General features: G+C 38.9%; 1 protein-coding gene across 7 annotated transcripts in view; it reads right to left on the bottom strand.

The window, feature by feature from the left end:
- Positions 1-4911: 4911 nt before the first annotated feature.
- Positions 4912-13010, bottom strand: part of SPAG9 (sperm associated antigen 9) — a 152005-nt gene continuing 143906 nt past the window's right edge. For all 7 annotated transcript variants that reach the window (XM_059908973.1, XM_059908974.1, XM_059908975.1 and 4 more), the window contains 2 exons: positions 10872-11021; positions 4912-8543 (listed from right to left, as the gene is read on the bottom strand). In XM_059908973.1, coding sequence (XP_059764956.1) covers positions 8428-8543; positions 10872-11021 — 266 coding nt within the window. In that variant the 3' untranslated portion in view covers positions 4912-8427. The remainder of the gene's footprint in view (positions 8544-10871; positions 11022-13010) is intronic.

The raw sequence follows: 13010 nt of genomic DNA, 5'->3' as shown, positions 1-13010 counted from the left end.
CCCAAACAAGTTCATTTCCTGTTCCCCCACCCCTTTTCTGCTCTGGGAGGGGGTGGTACTGGGAAGCCAAGGATCTTCCCTAATTAAGCATCACTTCTCAGCCTTTTTCTTCTTTCCCCAAGTGATGCCATAAAAGGGCCCTAGGGAGAAACTCTCTGAAGGCTCAGCTGACATTCTAAAGTAGACTTTTGGAGACCTGTTCCCAGGTTCAGGAAGGGAAAGATGGACACCCAAGGGAAGCTCAGGACCCATAGAACTCAAGTGTCTCTCTTCTTAATAAGACATATTCCTTCCATTCACGGGAGTGATACTTTGATGCCTCAGGGACACACTGGTGCACAGGGACAAAGTGGTGCATCAAAGCAGTTGGTTTCACCGAGTGGTGTAGGCTACACGAATTCCCTCCATTAAGGGTCTGGCTGGGCACGAAGGCTACTAGTCCACACAACTCAAACTGCACATGGCACAGACGACCCAGCCTCAAAGAATATCACCCTAGAAGAAGCCTTAGAGCTCATCTGAGCCAAGTCCCAACTTTTACAGATAAGGAAAACTGAGGGTCCAGAGAGAGCGATGACTTTTGATGGATCAGTGGCAGGGAAAGGCTAGAACCTTTGGTTCTTTATGAAGACTCGGCTTTTGAGATGTTTTCTGGCTCCCATCATATCACACCAGAGTGGTCTTTCAAAGAAAGGGCTGTCACCTTGGCGCCCCAGAAACATGGACGTAATATGGGGCAGAATAGTCTGATAAACCCTCAATTGGGTAAAAGCCCAGGACTGGGTCTCTAAATCAGCCAAGGTCTGCCTTGAGGCATCTGCCCAGTTTCCGCTTATCTCCAGCCAGGCTCCTCCAGGAAGGAAGGATGTTTGAGATGCCTCTTAGAATCAACACTGGAGTCTTTTCTGGTGAAGAACATGCCAAACTTTTGCTCCTAGTTCCTTATTTACAGCCCCGGGCAAACTCTCCAAGATAGAAATGTAGATTTCCTACAGAATAAACGCCTGTTTCCACAGAAGCACAATGGGCCAAAATATAGCAAAAGGCCAGCAGCTGAAAATTCACTCCAGGATTTGTCACTTTGGGCTAGCCAAAGGTAAAGAAAAGTAAGTTTAATGAGAAAGGACAATAGGAAAAGAAATTGAGGCCTCAGTGGGGAAAGGACACAATGTTTGTTTACTGTTGAGTAGTACATTATCTCATTTAATCTTTCCAACAGTCCTTTGAATGATATATCATTACTACAATACTCCTGAGGACCAAAACTCAAGATTTTGAAAGACTGCTCCACTCTCTTTGGGGAGTATCTGTACCTGAGATGGCCCGCAAAAATCTTAACAGATGAGGGTTTGTGATCTTCCTTGGGCGGAGTAATGCTAAGTCTCTTAGTTTTGTTTTGTTTTTTAATATTTATTTGTTTATTTATTTGGCTGCACCAAGTCTTAGTTGCAGCACTTGGGATCTTTTAGTTGCGGCATGCGGGCTCTTAGTTGTGGCATGTGGATCTAGTTCCCTGACCAGGGATCAAACCCGGGCCTCCTGCATTGGGACCGTGAAGTCTTTCACCGTTGGACCACCAGGGAAGTCCCATAAGCTTCTTAATCATGTAGAAAGCATATAATCCTCCTTGCCACCATACCACACCCTGTTGTGCATCAGATGTTAATATTTTATTTAGTCCTGTATGTCTTCTTTCTACCTGTTTATATGCAGTGACTAGGAGTTTAATTCTTGTCATAAAGCATTATGAGCAACAGATACTGAAAAATTACATTCTGATGGCATCTAAAAATGTCAAGCTTACCACTGTTTTCATGTTGCAACATGTCCCTCGGTGTGCCTGCACAGGAATGAAATGCACTCTTAGATGAAAAAGACAATATGGATCTCCTCCTGTGTTTAATTTTCATGGAACACTTCTTTCCCTTCAACTGGGGAGTGTCGGGGCATGAGAGAAAGGCGTTCCCTGAAAGGTCCAATAGACCTGAGGTAACTCTTGTTTCCTAACACAGCTCCTTTAGGACAGCCAAGGTCTAGAACACTGATAAAAAAACTGGAAATAAGAATATTCTGTACTACATAAGCACTGAAGACAGTTTTCCCCTTGTTTTTACCACATTACAAAATAGCCAAGCAGACACCATACCAGTATCATTTTTCAGCTAATGCCTCAACGAATGGCCATAATACTTGACTCCACTTCAGCATTTTCGTGTCTACTTTCCTCTCTTACCCTAATCTCCTTGAAGGTGTCTTACTCATCTTCACACACCTGATACGTAGGGACCGCCTGCTAAAGCCTGCTGTTGAGTGCCTAGTGGGGGTACGTAATGTGCCGACTGCCATCACACCATTACTTCATTAAGCCATCACAAGAACCCTTTGGGGGATGTTACTCTCCTTTTATAGTAAGGAAACAGAATAGTTAAGTGACTAGTGAAGGGTCGCAAAATTAGGGAACGGTAGGCTCAGGACTTAACCCCAAATCTCCTGATCTGAGACCTAATACTTTTCCCAACACACTTGCAGTAGCCTCTAGTGTGGAGTTAGTCTGGTTATACCTCTGGTTATATGAGGACCCTGGGACTTCACTTATCTCAGCTAGACCTGTTTACCAACGGGCAAGGCCCCTCCTGTGGCTAGGCCTCTGGTTCACCTGAGGACAATAATATACTCCAAAGGGTGGCTCTGTGGATCACCTGTGAATTTATGGAGTAAACACCTTGAGAAGATTATTAGATGTTATGCATATGCAAGCTAGTCACAACAACTAAAAGGTTATAGTTTTTTCTATGGAAAAAATAGCCTTACCAAATGAATGGAGATGAAATATTCCCTTTAAGCTTTTAATGTAGCAGTAAGTTCAAAGTATCCTAAACTTCAATTATCCATAAATCAAAAAGGAAAGAAGCATTGGGTTGAGTCTGGGGTGAACCTGCTAGCAGATCACCATGTGCTGGTAATAAATGGCTAAGAATGAAGAAGCTTTGTGCTCCTGGAAAACAGATGTTTGTGAATCCAGCTGGGCTGCTTGAGTTCCTCTTAAGCAGCTATTCCCAATAGAAGGATCAGAATCACCAGGGTAACTGTTTTACCAAACACACTAGTAGAATCTGATACTCCTGAGGTGAGAGGAAGAAGGAAATAATTTCATTCTGGAACTCGCTCCTGGCTGATTCTGGCCACACCTCCCTCTCCTGGCCTGGTTGAGAACTGCAGCTTTTCTGTGAAGTTGCTGCCCGCCCTGAGCTGTGACTTATTGGTCCATTTCTCCCTTGAGGCCTCAAATCAAACCATAACTACTTTCTGGCTGTGGGTGGGAGCCAATGTTCTGCCTGGACATAAAAGCAAGGAGCTAAACTGTCTCCTTTTGCACAGTGACGTTCTGATAAATTGGATTTTCACAGTAATCAAATTCCACCGGGATTGGGCAACCCTGGACCTGCAAGCAGGTATGGTTGGTGTCTGTATAGACAACACACCAAGGCAAATTAGAGCCAGGGTCACAGAACCAGAAAGGTTAGAGCTAGGATTTTTTTAAGATCACCTGGATATATCAACCCTCCTTTAACACATGAGAACTAAGGTCCAAAGATGTTAAAGAAGTAGTCCTCAACCTAAGCAACACATCATGCTTACCTATGAAACTTTACAGATGTCTGGGTCCAGAGCCCATAAGAGAGTCAATTCAACAGGTCTGGGGTAGTTCGTTTCATGCCTTTGTGGGTGGCTGTGGAGTACTGTGTTGAATTGAGTGGCCGAGGGTCACAGTAGGGGCAGGGCCTGTTCAGGTCTACTGCCTTCTTTCCCACTATACCACTGTCTCTAAAGGAAGTGAGTTGTAAAACTGAACTGTATTAATTACCAAATATTTAAGGTATTCTGAGAAGTTCCCTAACTACAATACCTTTCCTAACATATTGGCCACTGCTGAAGATGGAGTCCGTGCTTTTGTGGTCACCAGGGCTCTCGTGCCCACACCGAGTGTGAGAGGCCTTGGGGCTGGTGACGAAGAGCTTGGAGGTTTAGGCAGTATCTTTCCACTAAGTTTTGAAAGAGAGTCTCACCACTGGGTGGGAGTGAGGGCTACAGTTCCAGGTAAGATTACAGGGCTCCTGTCCGTTCCCTCAATAAAATTAATATGAACGTTCGCTGTCCTGCGCTGTTAAACCTAGTCTCTCACTAGAGACTGGCTGAATCAGGAACATGATTAAATGAGGCTCAAAAAAAGTCAGCTTCCAAAACAGTGACTTGGCAGGCCCCAAAGGACTAAGGGGCAGTTAGGTAAGGTCCTGTAAAGTAGGAATGAGACAGGCTATTCATTATATTCTAGAGCATCCAACCTCACTGGATAGATGGCTGTGCCTTCATCTAGTGAACTGTCCTATCACATGCCAGTCAGGACTACTTTTACTATCATGTCAGAACCCCACAATCTTGTAAACAAAGCACATGACATTAGACTAAATACCACTGTACTGAATATGGATTCACATTGTGCTACCACATGATTAGTTTTATAATCATCCTTCCTTCCAGATTCTCTCCCAAGCAAATGGATCACAATAAGCACACCATATTATTAACATCTACATTACAGCCTGCTTCTTATTACTGAGTAACCTAGCAAATGGTATGCTTTGGTATCATGTGTGGGTTGTTACTCAGCTCGCCCGTATTTCTAGAAAGCCCTATTGTCTATTATTCATATGTCACTTAAACACGTGAGCCAAGCAGACATGTTCTTCATGTATTGCTCACTGCTCACCCTCAGCCAGTGCCAAGTGGCGACAGTCCTGACCCTTGGAGATGACATGTCTGATGGGAGACGATTATTGGACTTTCAAATATAAATCGAGGTCAGACCCCTAGGAAAGGCAAAAACAAAACAAAACACAGTCCTCATACATGTGTCATATACATATTTATATATATTTCATGTACAAAGTTACATTCCGAACCCCAGGGATTCCATAATAGAAATAAATACTGAAATAACTACATTGCTAAATGAGCTTTTTGCTCATAGAAATGAAGCATCAGCCTCTAAAAAAACAGCAAGTGGGACCCTCTAGAACCCATTTTTAAGATTATAGAGGCAAGTAAAATTCTGAATAAAATGTCCTGGACAAAAAACAAATTCAGACCATAAAATGGCTAAAATATATTCAAGTGTTGAGAAATGTATGACAAAATTAATAATAAAAACTTAATTTTTTAAAAAGAAAAGACATTTAGTGTTACAAAATAGCATAACCCTGTTAGAAAAGCATTTATGATTTCCACATTTAATTCTCTCTTCTCTTCTATTCCCTTAGCACAAACTGGGACCAAAACGAGTCCCTTTCTCAACATGATCAATTAAGAAGAGCCCTAAATCTGGTTGAATCCTTTGGTAATGGTCATAATACTCACAAGGAAATAAATATTCAGTTCCACAGCATTTGCAAGACACACGTTCTTTAGGACAGTTAGTATTATGAGACAATTGTTTTGCTTTGTTTTGTCACTAAGGCAACCTATGTTAAAGGGTCCATTCTCACACGTAGGAAGACCTTTACAAGAAATGAACAACACAGAAACTGAGAGAATGTATTTTAACCTTTTCTATGCAAACACGCTTCATGTGAAAAGTTATGTGCTGCATATTTTGTATTCAAAATGTTTTACACTCTCAACAAGCTGCAGCTATTAAGATATTCATTCCTATTTAAAAAATTTAGATCCACACAAATTAGAAAAAAACACTCAAAACTGAGTTCCTAAAGAATATTCTCCCTTTGCCTCACAGGGATTTTAACCTGCATTGAGCAGTAAGTATTACGTTGATGTATATGATACTGTCATTTTTGTAAATCAGCAACGTTTGAACATCAGCAATTTCACATGGTTCAACATCATACATAACCCAAACGTAACAGAATGAGAAAATTCTCAGGTATTCCTTATTTCTTCCAATAGGGGTAATTTTTTTTTTTACATGGAGAGACCAACCTGAGGTACTCAAGCCTCTTCTTTACCACTGATGTGGTAGCTACAGGCAATTACACCAACCACTTGCTGCTTGCAAGAAGCTTACATTTTGGCATTTTCTTCCTAAGGCTACCACCTTGACCAAAGTGAACGCTACAAGAATATATAAGCCTATTGTTGGGGAAAAGGTGGAAGTAAAGCAACCTGCAAAAAATATTTAACTGAAATTACAAACATAAAGACAAGCTCTTAAAACCAATTTTACAGACATTTTTGTACTCTCTAGTCCCTGAAGTTAACAGGGCCACAGATATCTGACAATTTTAGATAAAATAACTACACACCTATATTCCTTAAGTTAAAGCCAGTAAGCTTAAAAAGAGCAATAAACAACCACTGTAACATGTTTGCATTTTTCATCTTTAACTCCTGATTTCCTAAATTACAGTCAGTCATAGAAACATGTAAAAGACCGAACAATACATGGGGTCTGACTCTGGGATGTTTACTTCTTGGGATTAAAATTCCCGAACACTTTGGTGTCTCTTTTTTGTGAATTTATACAACATTCCTCCAAAATATTTAATAATGTGGTTTTTTTTTTTTTAAGGTATTGCCAACAATGGCTCAGATTTATAAAATAAAATAAAATAAAATAAAACATAGCTTATAAGCTATGGAAAAGTGACCTAAGTTTTGGTGCCCTGAAAAAAGTGACTAAGTAGCTCAAGTAAAAAAATTATCCTTTTAATACAGCTTTTACCAAAAGAGTTTTTTTTCTCCTAGCCATCTAAAGTGGCCACAATTGTACTGTGTACATAATGTGCTTATAGACACCTGTGGCCAAATGGATCCAAAGGCCTCCTCTGACGCATTAAATCCCGTGTACTTTATAATCTAGCCTAATCATCTATATGCTTAAAAGACACTGGTAGTACTTTTTACAAATATCTCTCCATTACAGTTCAAAAGAAAAGTCCTTGGTCCTTAAGGATGCTTAGTCAATCTGAGACTTTTGTTGTTTCCTTTTCCTGAAATAGTCCTTCCGATGACTGGCGGGGCCTTTGTCCAATAACTTCATATTTTAAGACAGTGCTTAAACTTATATTTAGTTTTGCTTAAAGTAATGGATTAAGAATGATAAATCATAAATTTTCAAGAAGACTGAGAGGGAAAAAAACTGCAGCATAATGGTTTTTTAAAACTTATTAAACAAGAAAATCAATTATACCCAGACTCTATTTTTTAAATGGGCATTGTGAGTGAAAAGATTGTAATGTCAACTTTTACTTTATGCTATTTTGGCTTTGTCTTCTTCTCCTTCAAAGTCTTCTTCATTGAGGATGGCCTTTTAATCTCAAAAGGGCACAAACGCTTAAATACCATTTACATACAGAATATCAAGTACTGGCAGTTGTGTAGTTTTATACAGAACAAGAGAAAATACCGTTTCTAATTAAATCTCTTGTTCAGTTCATTAGGCCATACTCCATCACCACTACAGCTTTACTCTTACTAACTGATAAGAGCAGTCCAAGAACAACTGGTAAACAAGTAAATTTTTTACACGGAAAAAAACTCATCCAACCACCATCATCCATTGATACAAGAAATCCAAAACACAATTTCCTTAAAAAAAAATCCTCCCATTGCTGAAGTGTATCTTCTAAGCCTTATAAATAATAAACCTTTCAAACATGTCAGTATGAAAATGAGAGACTAGTCTCAAAAACAAACAAACAAGCAAACAAAAAAAACAGAATATTCAGAGAAGCAGGCCTCATAAACTTTAGAGCTCTAGTAAGTCAGAAACAAGAAACTTTTATTTAAATAGTGTAGTCTTAATTTCTTTAATATAAAACCCCCCCCCCCCCAAAATCTGATGAAAACAAAGTTTTATATACCATATAAACAAGATTTGTCAGATTTGAAAGTGAAAGTTAAAGTAATTTACAGTTAGCATTTAGCCCTCTCGGGACATTTAGATAAATCCTGATAATCTACCTGTTATTAGTTTGTGTCAATTTTATAATACATTGGGGAAAACTTTACTATTGTACTTAATGGTACAGTTTCATTTATCAAGTGTTTCCATTAATTCCATTATTAGTGATAGCTAAAAAGTGACCCCATCAAATGAAGTAAGTGACATTAGCTGTGGCAGAGTAAACCACAACTGGATTGCTTTCTAAAGTTCACCAGTTTGCAGAAAGTAAACATTCTTTGATTTGTTCATAATATACTGAAATTGCCTATAACACTGGTGCAGTAAAACAGCTAGTTCCTGTATTGTTACAGTAGGACAGATTTTATAGCATAGTTAACAGAAAAAAAAATGCTCATACATTATGTGGTGAAACTTATTTCACAAAGAGAGCATTAAATAAAGGGAAAAAGGGAAAATAAACCATGCAGAAGAGATGGCTTCCCCGTCGCCACCTGTTTCCTATGGGTTCACTCACTACCATACATCACTTGCCACACTATCAAGTGACTCCTTTCCGCTTTGGCGACAGAAGGTTCGAGTGGAAGATCCTCTCCAAGAAGCTCTGATTCTCCACCTTCATCACCTGGTGGATGAAACGGAGACTCCGGTTAAGCATTTTGAAGATACAGGCTGATGTACATCAGACTCATGGTTAGTCCATGAGCAGCATGCATAAAATTTGTCTGACGCCCATTTCAGAGAACACAGTAAAAGAAATGCCATGAGTCACAATCTTCACTGCCTAACTTCTGAAAAAGACTACTGAGATCAATTTCTCATAGTTAAAATATTACAGGATATGAAAAAGGAAATGGAACAAAAAAAAGATCAAATTCAATTTTAAAAAAGTATGCTTACTATTAAAATTAACCTATGCTTTAAGACAAATTCTGCTTTTCAGGCTGGATTACCTAGAGATACTGACAAACCTGGTTAAGCAATTTTTATGTTATTTTTAGGATCCAAAATGGAAGAAACTTTCAGTGGAAATGAAAAAAACACATAAAGATTTTACTGACATACTCTTTAGTATGGTTCAGACTACCATGTTGCAATCGAAGAAAAAGTTCCAAAAATCACCCAGCCGAGTGAAGGCCATCTCTATAAAGGAATTCTGCACCAACAGTCAGTTCACTTTGAAGTGACTCCATTCCTACTGACATCACCATTCCTAAACTTAACATTAAAAGCCCTGCCTTAAAAATGTGTCAACAAGCCTTCTGCATCAGAAATTTTAGTTTATACTAATTATATGTGGCACATTGTCATTTATATGACCCTAAATTTTATATTCTTTTTTTTTTAACAGAATTAAAACTAAAGTATTAGTCACCAGTCTACATTATATTCTCTAAAGCCTTACGTTTAGAAACTTTTTCAATCATTGTGATTTTAGGCCAGTCCAAAAGGTTCCTTTATTTATAGCAAATAAATAAATTTACATCACAGTGCTTTACAGATTACAAAGCACTACACTTCCACAAACATCAGTTCTCTGTGTTTTCTTTGAAACCTCTCTGGCCATTCCTTCTTAGATCCCTTCATAAGCTCTAATGATTCTTTAAATGGAGTATTAAAACAGGGTTCTATCCTAGAACCTTTTCTTCTGGCCCCTACATATTCTCCTTGGGTGAACTCATCAACCCTTGTGACTTTTAGTGCCACTGCACGTCAGTAGTCCTCATATTCCTCCCTCCTGAGACATGAAACCCTTATACCCAAAAGCCCAATGGACATCTTCCACCTAGATAACTCCCAACTTCCATGCACTCCAAGGTCAACATGTCCCACACAGAACTCCTCATTCCACTCCCTCCAGATCTGCTGCTTCTGTTCTGATAGTCATTAACTCTAAGTAAATGGATCACTACCTCTTCCTTCACATCCTGTTAGTTACCAATTCCCCATCGTAGTGCTAGTCTACTCCTACCGTTTCTACCTTACTCATTCATTTTTTCCTAACCCATTGCCTACCTCTAGTCTTATACCTCCAATCCATTTACACACACATATAATCATATTGCTCTTCTATTTAAAGTCCTCCAATAATTTTCCTTTGCTTTAAAGTACAAACTCCTTAATTAGGTATATAAAGGCCTCCCTCCATTTCTAGATTTATCTCTGGTCAAATTTATATTTGCTTCTACTCCATGCTCCAGTCATTTTTAAGTAGTTTTTCTTCGACTAAGGTGGTTTCACATTTCTAAGCCTTGGTCAAGCTACCTCTTACGTTGGAATGCCAGTCTCCCCAGCCTTCCCCATACCATCCCCACCCCAATTCTTCAGACTCAGGCTCTTCAGTACTGAGTCATCATCTCAAGCATCATTTCTTGATTTCCTTCTTCCCCTACCCCTAGGAAAAACTGACTACTCCCCATCAGAGCATCTGTAACACTGTAATTTATTAACATGTTTCTATCTCTGTATTGTTCTATAATTTATTGGAGGGAGACTTTGTCTGATTTGTTTTTGTATCTCAAGCTCAAGGCTAACAGGTACACAGTAGATAATTATTGTTTATAAGGTGAGAAAATGAACAAATGAAATGAATTTGGCTACAAACAACACTTTATGAAGTATTTTTATTTCTCCACTTTGCAGGTGAGGAAACTGAGGTTCTGGGAGGTTGAATGATTTCCCCAAGGCCTCTGACTCCATATGCTCTTCACATATACCTCAACATACGACCAAACCCTGCTATTTTCTAATGCTCCTTCAAATAAACACACCTTGGTATAAAAAGAAAAAAAAAATCATGAAAGTAGGAAAAAAAGAAATATAAAATCATTTTCCAAGTAAAGGGTTCAAAGAAAACCTCTTAGAAATCATGTATCTGAGTTTCTTGTTTACTGTGGGTGAAAATCCACATCACGGAACAGTGGAAACGAAGCCCCCAGAACCAATGACCTACCCATTCGGAAGTCAATGTAGCCCTCTCCTCCACTGATGACAAGCATAGACTTCAAGGGTGTCTGGCTGCCAGGCTCCTGTGCAGATGGCCCTGCTCTGTCAGCTGTTAGATCTGTGCCACTGCTGCCACTTTGTGGGCTGATGACTTGACCTATTTATACAGGAACAGAAGTGAATATTACTTATCAAGGATTGGGGTGGGAGAGACTCATTTTTTCTGAATATTTTCAGAAAGCTGAACAAGGTAAGTACATTCTAATACAGCCAAAGTACTGGGGATGTAAGAAGCCTCTGCATGATCAGAAAACATCGATAAAGGTCATGAAAGCCCAATTTGAAATCCAAGTAAAGCTATTTTGTACCAAAACAGAAATTGGTCCAGAATCCAGTATGAAATCTGTATATGGCTCAGCTGGTCTTAGCTGCCTGCTTCAGACTATTATAATCTACATTGTTTTATCTGAGGGGTAGTGGAAAGATCTCTCCCCTGGAAGGGTACATGTGTGTTTATGTAAGAGACTGAGAAAAGTCTTCAACTTAAGCCTTATGAATTTGGATATTCATAATTAATATTTGAATTGATTTCAAATCCATGGTTTCCTCATATTTAAGAAAAGTACATCTTATTTTTAATTTAGACTATGCAAATAAAATTACTGGGTAATGTGTAATTTGTTCTAACATTTAAGTTCTAAGGTAGAATCTTTAAGCATGAAATGATAGAGAGAAACCTTGAAATATCATTCACACTATAACCTCTATGAGTGTGGGGTATTTTTTTCTTGCCAGGTCTGCTGTCCTTTGGTCAAACTACACAGACCATGCCTTTAGGTGATAACAGGACATAGTCCCATGATGTGAAACACTTTATAAACAATTAATTTATGTTGGACATGGATAGGACAGTTTGATTTATTTTCACAGTGCCTCATTCATGCATTATTCAATTATACTCTAGAAGAAATCAAGCCTGCTAGACATAACTTCTGTTAGCAGACTAGTTAGTTTTGCCACAGAAGCAAGAGCACAGTGGTATGATATTAAGGCCATCCTGAATGGTTTAATCCTTAGGGCCAACTGGCCAACAAACAACAATGTTGCCAATTCCATTTCCAGATTTATACCCAACAGAAAAGTCTCTCTCATATGCACAAGAAGGTCTACTGCAGTATTGTTTTTTAATAGTGGAGGGAAAACAGAGAAAAAGCCTAGAAGTTGATCTATAGGAGAATGGATAAAAGGTAGCATATTTATTCAGATATTAGAATACCACGGTTAAATGAATGAACTAGATTTTTATGCATAAATATTAACAAATCTCAAAAATGAGAAACAAGTTGCAGAATAATATATATGTAACATAAGACTTAAAAATACAAAAAATACTATATATTGTTTATAGATATGTTCCAATGTAGTAAAAATACAAAAACATGGGCAGAGGATACATGTCAACTTCAGGATAGTGGTTATAGATGGACAGGAAAGAAGGAAGGGAAGGGGATTAGAGAAATATAAAGGAAACTCAAAGGGGACTCTATGGCATTATTTTTTAAAAAAAAAAAAAGCAAGAAAAGGAACTTCCCTGGTGGTCCAGTGGTTAAGAATCCGTCTTGCAATGCAGGGGACGCTGGTTCAATCCCTGGTCGGGGAACTAAGATCCCACATGCCGCAGGGCATGCGCCCATGTGCCACAACTACTGAGCCCGCACGCCACAACTACAGAGCCTACATGCTCTGAAGCCCCTGCACCACAAATACAGAGCCCACACACTCTGCAGCCTGCATGCCACAACTACAGAGAAGCCTGCACATTGCAACAAGAGCCCGTGAGCCACAACGGAAGATCCCATGTGCCACAACTAAGACCCAATGCAGCCAAAAAATAAATTAAAAAAAAAATCCATATCTAGAAGTTTATTCTGAGGCGATAACTATACAAAAATATACATGTACATTTCAAGAAGTTCATTACCATGTTGTTAAGAATACTGAATAATTGGTTAGGGTACCATGTGCCAACCCTATACTATAAACATTTAATTATTTAATCTTTGGAACATCCTTGGGAAAAATTATAGTGGCTAATTTTATGTGTCAAATGTCTTGGCTCTGGTGCCGAGACATTTGCTCAAACTCT

Source organism: Balaenoptera ricei, chromosome 20 (genome assembly GCF_028023285.1).
Source record: "Balaenoptera ricei isolate mBalRic1 chromosome 20, mBalRic1.hap2, whole genome shotgun sequence".
NCBI classification, from domain to species: domain Eukaryota; kingdom Metazoa; phylum Chordata; class Mammalia; order Artiodactyla; family Balaenopteridae; genus Balaenoptera; species Balaenoptera ricei.
The sequence above is the reverse complement of the archived record's forward strand: the minus strand, read 5'-3'. Positions and strand labels throughout refer to the sequence as shown.